This window comes from Humulus lupulus, chromosome 1 (assembly GCF_963169125.1).
Source record: "Humulus lupulus chromosome 1, drHumLupu1.1, whole genome shotgun sequence".
Taxonomy (NCBI): Eukaryota; Viridiplantae; Streptophyta; class Magnoliopsida; order Rosales; family Cannabaceae; genus Humulus; species Humulus lupulus.
In genome coordinates, this window is record NC_084793.1 from 171,087,908 (window position 1) to 171,095,867 (window position 7,960).

The window sequence follows — 7,960 nt, forward strand, 5'->3', positions numbered from 1 at the left end:
GATAATATAGGTAACAAATCAATAATAGATTAATAGCAATTATTGGGAAAGGAATAATGGTGGCCGAAAAACCACTTCTCGGGGCGGGAATATCGCAATTACGATTTGAAAACAACGAAAACGACAACCATATCTCATACATAGAAAGAAAATATATATATATATATATATAAAAATCAATAAATAACTAATAATAAAAAAGAATCGTTTTGTTTACAATATTTTTTTGAAAGTGTTTAGGATATTATTATTACACATCCAAATCCAAGAGGTCCCCACTCGTAAAAGTAGCTACCCCTACTACCCTTTCCTCTTCCAATCTCTATCTCCTCTTATTTATCTTTCTTTCTTTATGACATATAAACGACAATCGTTACAGAAATCTCTAAAACCTCTTGCTCCCTCGTATTCTCTCTGACACTTGTCAAATCTCTCCTGATTCCCTCTTCTTCCTCCTCACTTGTGGTCTTCTAATTCACTGTACTCTTAATTATGCCTCTCTCTCTCTCTGATCTAACTGCATAAATGCAGATGTAAGGTACTTGATTCTCTCTTGTTTTCTTTGGTAGTTTGATGTGGATATATATAAATATATATATATATATATATGTATACATTTTTTTGAAAGTGGTGGGTCTGATATTCTGAAAATGAGTCTTATGTCCATTTCATCAATCTCTCTCTCTCTCTCTCTTTCTCTCTCTATCTTATCGGATGGAGTAACTATGGCGTAAAATTGGGGAAATTATTAGAGGGCAGGCCTGTCATCAAGTATTGTTTTTCAAGACATTACCAACAAGCACTACAAACCTTCATTTTCATCTTGGGTTGTTAAAGTCTAATTTTAGTTTGTGGACTGACTGGGGGAAGTGAAGTCTACGCGAAGCTTAAGATTAGATAAAACAGATTTAACTTGAAATCGAATTCCCACTAATCTGTAAGACTAAGATTCGATTTGGTTATGCAATCACAGATGGTTTCATGATTGTGTCGTCGTTGGAGGCCCTCTGAAGGGCTGCCAAGATGGACCGAAGAAGTTGGTTGTGGCGGAGGAAATCTTCAGAGAAGAGTCCAGGCGAGACTGAGAGTACGGGATCCTTGTCTTCTCATTCTGAAAGATTCTCCGATGATCAGGTAGTACATCACATTCACTTTGCTCCATTAAAGCTCATCTTTTCAAGTTTGTTTATACCCAATACTCCTATAATCCTATTAGGGTCATTATACCAGAAATTATAGTATTGGTGCTTTTATTAGGGTGCTTGTTTTTGTTGCAAGGTTTCGATTTATGCCTTTTCAATATTTTCACCTTTCTTATTTATATGAGAAATGAGACAGATTGAATTGTAGAAATGGTGAAGTCTATACTAGAAATTATAATCTTGTTAGTTTGTGTTGAGATGCATATGGTTCTGCTCAGCAGGTTATTTACTCTTTTCAATCAGAAGATTGTTTTGTAGGTATAATCTAATTCTATACCTGCAATTGTTTGGTTCTTTCTGATGGTAAATAATGCAAATAAGTAGCTCTAACGATTTCTAGTCATATAGGACATTTCTTTGGGTTTTCATTCTAATTTTAGAATTCGTGGTCAATAGCTGATTAAGAGAAAAAAGAGAAGAATACTATTATAAAAGCACTGTTACACATAATAAATATATTAGACCACATAAGAATTTAATACAGTGGAATATATATTTCAAAGCGTGCTTCATCAATAAAATATGAAATTTTCTTATAAAAAGAGTACATATTTTATGTGAAATTGGGCAACAAGGAGACATACCTATGAGTATGTAAACAGGACCTCAAAATAATGGTGAACATCCCAAATTTGGAAATGGCAATAAAAAAGAAATGCCTTTCTCGCATATATAAGATCCAATAGAATGAAGTCTAACTATCACATTTGTGTATATACCAAGAAGATAGTTGCTAAGCTCACCTTTGTGTTTATAGATATCTCTGATTCATAACATTATTGAATGCTAAAATGAAATCCCTTTACATGTACGCTTACTTCCTTTGGTAATACAAGTTGCAAGTGTTAAAGATGCAAAAGTTCAGCTTAATAGAACAACTTAAATGGTTAATTTTATCATTAAAAAAAATAATTCCGAGCCTGATGAAGGCCCTACTGTGATTCTGATTGGCTATTTTTCTTTTGGATCTTTTTGAAAGGCAGAAAAGTCGTGTGGAACTTAATTTTTGCTTTATACCTTAAGAGTTGCTATGCATTGCAAAAGAAGAAAATTTTCCTCTCATAACTGAGTCACGGCTAGAAAAATTACAGATGCAGAGATACTAACAAGCTAAGGTCAATAATTGAGATAAATTTGGTTTTTGTGCTCCCATATCCCTTAGCAGCACAAACACAGTGCTTTCTTTCTTTTATATGCGACTTTTCTTGGACCATAAACACAGTTAAATGTTTATTAAAAATATTTATATTTTTAAATGGTCAAATCTCTATGACTGATTGATTCTATCCTAGTTAAAATATGACACTCATCTTTCATCTCTCTAGGTTCTTGTTGATTTCTTTTTGTGTAATGATTTCCTTCTCCTGTCTACAGTACTGATGTTTTTATCGCTTTTAAGTGGTCTTTTTAATAGCATCCTGCATCTTCAATTGTCAGTTTTTTTTTCATGTGTCCCTCGCTTCATTTCTTCTACCTTTGTTGTTTTTAAAATCTTTCATCTGTCCAATATGTGATCATTTTGACAAGGTATGCTGGCTATGGAGATTAGCACCAATCAGTGACAAATATTTTATGACCTAGCAGTTGAAAACACTAATTTAAGTGTAAGATTTCCTTTAGGATTTTTACTCCCAAGTCAAGTTTGTAATTGACCAAAGAACATGTAATCTATTTGGCGTCGACTTTCTTAATGGTTTGATGGATTACTCTATCAGAACATTGTTTCAACAACTAGTTAACATTTATGATGTAAGCTGTGTCTGCCCCTCCTCAATTTTTAAAACCTGGAGTTCTTATATGCATAGCACAATACAAATTATAAACAAAAATTGAAAGTGAGCTGATAAAGACACTTGCTCACTATTCTGCTACTTTTGGAGGAAAATATGTGTTAAATCTTTGAATATATGGTTGATTTTTTTCTTTAGAAATGATGACGGTTTCTTTTTTCAACTTTTATTATCATGTTCTGAGCTTGCCTCTCGGGTTTCCTCGTATGAAGAATTGTACTTCCATTTTAATAATGCATGTATGTTGTTTACCGTTTGTTGAAACTTCTTATTTTCTTTTACTGTTTTGTCAAAGGCATATGCATCTCACAGCACTCAATCACCAGAAGTCACTTCCAAAGCCACATTAAACGATGAAGATACTACTGAAAGCGTGAAGACGTTGAGTGATAAATTATCTGCGGCTCTTCTTAAGATCAGTGCCAAGGAGGACTTGGTAAAGCAGCATGCTAAAGTTGCAGAAGAGGCTGTCTCAGGTATTCATTTTTCTCACTTTTCAGTATTTCTTTTTTAGTCAGAAAATAGGTTTTTTTTTTCAGCTTAACAAATTTGAATTGGTAAGGTAAATCAACTTCAGACCTGGGATAAATTTTTTTGGAGAATATAGGCTCTATTTGTACATTCTTTAACAATCATCTTTTCATATATTTATAAGCTAGTTATATTTCTTGCAATTTTAAGGATGGGAGAATGCCGAAAATGAAGTGTTGGCTTTAAAACAGAAACTTGAGACAGCTAATCAGAAGAATTCAGCTCTTGAAGACCGGCTTGGTCATCTTGATGGGGCATTGAAGGAATGTGTGAGACAACTTCGACAAGCAAGAGAAGAGCAGGAACAGAAGATCTGTGAAGTGGTTTCAAAGAAAACTCATGAATGGGATTCTTTAAAGTCTGTCCTTGAGGATCAACTTGTTGAGCTTCAAGTTCAGCTTCAAAGTGTTAAAAAAGAAGCTGCTGCATCCTTTGATTCTGATCTTCAACCAAAGCTTGAGGCTGCTGAGAAGGAGAACTCGGCCCTTAAATTAGAGATCCTTTCTCAAGCCAAAGAACTTGAATTTAGGATTATTGAGCGAGACCTGAGCACTAAAGCTGCTGAAACAGCCAGTAAGCAACATTTAGAGAGCATAAAAAAGGTGGCTAAGCTTGAAGCTGATTGTCGGAGACTAAAAGCCATAGCTCGAAAAGTGTCGCAGATTAATGATCAAAAGTATGCATCCTCTGTGTATGTAGAATCTTTCACGGATAGCCAGTCTGATAGTGGAGAGAGGCTATTAACACTTGAATCTGGTTCTCTTAAAATGAGTTGTTTGGAAACAAATGAAAGTGATTCAAGCCAGTCAAGTTTATGGGGATCTTCTTTAGTTACAGAACATCACTTTGAAAATGAAAAGAACCATGAAAGAAACAGAATGGCTCCTTTAGTAGAAATCAATCTCATGGATGATTTTCTGGAAATGGAAAAGTTTGCTGCATTGCCAGTCATAGAAAGTGGAAATAGACGCATTGAGGCAGGACCTATGTCAGATCAATCTAATGGTGGCGAAAGCCTGAAAGCTGATCTTGAAGTTATGATTCACAAGACTGTAAAACTTGAGGAGGAGTTAAAAAAAATTGTGGAAGAAAAAGAGGAACTTGAGAAGGCACTGAGTGCATGCCAGAAGCAGCTTGAGACATCACAAAGTCAGCTAGTAGAAACTGAAATGGAATTGCAGGAGCTGCAAATAAAGATGGTTCTTGCAAATGAAGTAAAGAAAGCTGCAGAGGAAGAAGTAAAAGCATCACAAGCTAAGAGAGAAGTGGCAGAGTCTCGACTGAGATTAGTTGAAAATGAAGTCAACACCTTGCTCTTAAAAGCGGCTTCATCAGAGGAAGAGGTTCAGAATGAGAGAATTTTATCTGCTGATAAAACTGCCAAATGCCAGAAATTGGAGGATGAACTATTTAACCTTAAACGCGAAGCTGAGGACCAGCGAGAGGCTGAGTTCCAGCGTACCAAAATTGATAGTGTCAATCTGAAGATTAAGCAGGTAACACACTAGAATCTTAATAATCAAATCATTTTCACAGATGATAACTAGTGTTAGATTTAATTAATCTGCATATATGGTCAAGCTGAGTTTTTGTGAACAGTAAACATGAAAGCTATCCTATACCATACATGTAGTGCATCTGAAATGGCTGATCTTTAGCGTATCCTTGTAAATGATGAAAATTAACTGTTTATTTGAATTCATATATGTTTATTTTTTCCTTCTAAGATTGCAATATTCTTGTTGAACCTTAAATAATAGCTTCTTTGTAATGTTTGTTGTTTTTACAGAACTTCATAACAACTTCTTTCATATTTGCTATGTAGTTTTCATTTTTCTAGGGTTTGTATTTAGGCGGTACCTATTGCTTCTTAAGTTGTGGATTTCGCATACGGGCTTCTTTCCTTTGCTAGTGATTATCATAGTACTCCAAACTGAAACTTGCAAACCTTTTACATATAACAATTTACACATCTGGTTTAGCTGCATTCATAACTTGGTTTTGGGCGGTAGAAATTTTGCCATCTTATATTTTTGTTTGCTTTCTTTTTGTTAATATTAGGAAAACGAGCTAGCTTTGGCTGCGGATAAGTTCGCCGAGTGCCAGAAAACAATAGCATCACTTGGGCAGCATTTGAAGTCTCTTGCTAGTCTGGAAGATTTCCTATTGGACTCTGAGAAGCAGTTGGATCCTCATCCTACTAGTGCGGTGGACATACAGAGCTACGTAAGTGGTAATGAAGCACATAATTTGCACTCCAGTAATTTAAGTTTGTCAGAAAGAGGTGCTGCATTTTCAGAAGCGGCAGCAACAAATAATTGGTCGTATTCTTCAAATAAGAAAACCGAGAGAAAGTCATCATTATCATTAGACCCAGCCATTCACTCTGAGAAGAACCCAAATGGTTTTGGAAAGCTTTTCCCGAGGAGTAAGAATTAAATTAAATTAAATCCAAAAAATCGGTGGCAATCAATATAAAATAAATTGTAGAAAGCAACTAGGTGTAAGTATCTCTTTGTAAAGTTCAACCATCTTATTATACAATGGATTCAATGCATGTAAATCAATAGTTGTTTTCACATTCATGGTGCTTTATTGAAATGAAAATTATTGAAACGGTGGCAACAATAAGTAAATTTGAAATACAATTCTTTCAACCTTACAATAGTGTATGGTTTCACAATTATTTCTTTATATATCAACTAGAAAACATAATTGCTCTTCGCCCTTATTTTATAAATTTAAAAAGTATAAGAACTTTTGTATTTGTATGGTTGTTTTTATAATTTTTATAATTTTTTTTTTTATAATCTGAGTGTGAGAAATTTATATTCTTTGTAATTGTTGTACATTGTTACATGATTTGCAGAAAATAAAATCATACTTAGTATTATGTTAATTTGAAGCATAGGAAAACAAATAGGGTAAGGAAAAAGGCAAATCGTGATTTGCTGTAAATAAATCATATAGTAGAATAATTGGTGGCAAAACCCTATAATCTTTATATTTTGTAACACTCAAACTCCCAATCTTTACTTTTGGTGGGTGTTGATACAATTTGTTGCCAACAGTAGGCTAAGAAGTTCGAAATAGATAATTAGGCTTTTTATGAAACTGTAAGTAAATATCACACAAAATATTTTACGTGGTTCAGTAATTAAAATTTACTTCGTTCACGAGTATATGTTATTTTGTTTAGGATTTCTGGAGAAATTATTTAAGACAATTTTCGCAGAGTTTTTGCATACGAAATTCAGTTCCTTTATCATTCCATTCCCTCTCTATTTATAGAGGTTCAATGGATAGATTTGGGTAAAGTTCAATATTGGTTAACTTACAGGAATAGGTAACTTCCCAAACGTACAAATAAATACCTAAAATACATTGATTACCTGATACTAAACATTTATTAGGCAAGGATTACATTATATTTATTACACATATAAAGTCTTCGAGTCATCAGGAATTCAAGCCATTGAATTCCATGCGTCATCAGCGAGCTGAATGCATTCCATGTGAGCTAGAGGTTTCTTAGGCTAAACCGACCTAAGCATTGAGATGCTCGAGCTACGCTTGTAGTACCTGAAGATGTGGCTAGACAATCTCCTTGATATCTTATCAACCAACGATTGACCCGCCTATTTTAGAACTTGTACCGCATTCTCAAAATATGGATAACCTTATTAAGTGCTTGCCAGTTGCACCGTGAAGCAAAACACGTCAGCTTTTTTTTTTTAGGTACAACATTTTCCCCCGAATTCCCTACTCGTATATGATGCCTCATTATTCGAAAAAAATATATCAAACTATATAAAAGAAAAAAAGGATTAAAGAGTGCACTACCTTGCATCAAAGGAAAGTGTAAAAAAAAGAAAAGTAGTCAAGTATGTAAATAAGTTTGGGGGTGTAACTCTTCAAATAAAAGAAAAGTTTGTTTTAGTTTTTGTCTTTGTATGTTAGTAATAAAGGCTAGTGGCAAGAGTTATATTTTGTTGTGGGATGTTCTTTGGGGAAGTTAATGTGTGAATCGATTTAGGTCCTAGAAAGATTGAGGTGCTTAGGATGATTTGAGCCAAAATTAATCTCTCTTATCCTACCTTGACCCTAGCCTATCATTACAAGCTTGATAAAGTCTTATTGATCTTTGGTGTGGTATTTGTCTACATTAGTGGAGAGGGAATTACTAAGTAACTTATGGAGGCATTATTTAAGCTTTAGGACCAAGGCCTAGTTTGATTTGGGTGATCGAAAATGTTTAGGAAAAGTTATCCATGCACTAAAGGGAGAAACACTTGACTCATATTTTGACAGAAACATTAATACTTGAAGAGTTTGGTTTAAAGCTTGTGTAAGTGTGAAATTTGGTTTCTGTCATCCAACAATAAAATTCCCAAGATTTTTCCCCTTTTTGGCATTGGCAAAGGAAGTTTATCCTCT

At 34.2% G+C, this 7,960-nt stretch overlaps 1 protein-coding gene across 2 annotated transcripts; it reads left to right on the forward strand.

Annotated features, from left to right (window-relative positions):
• The first annotated feature begins 363 nt into the window (after positions 1 to 363).
• LOC133800407 (filament-like plant protein 3) lies at positions 364 to 6,180 on the forward strand. Of its 2 annotated transcripts, none has more exons than XM_062238365.1 (5): positions 364 to 538; positions 974 to 1,134; positions 3,288 to 3,468; positions 3,674 to 5,019; positions 5,585 to 6,180. In XM_062238365.1, exons 2-5 carry the CDS (start codon positions 1,024 to 1,026, stop codon positions 5,960 to 5,962), a joined length of 2,016 nt encoding a protein of 671 aa, XP_062094349.1. In that variant the 5' UTR covers positions 364 to 538; positions 974 to 1,023; the 3' UTR covers positions 5,963 to 6,180. The 2 variants fall into 2 exon arrangements, with proteins under 2 accessions (XP_062094349.1, XP_062094352.1); XM_062238368.1 differs by having other exon boundaries at positions 364 to 533.
• The last annotated feature ends 1,780 nt before the right edge of the window (positions 6,181 to 7,960 follow it).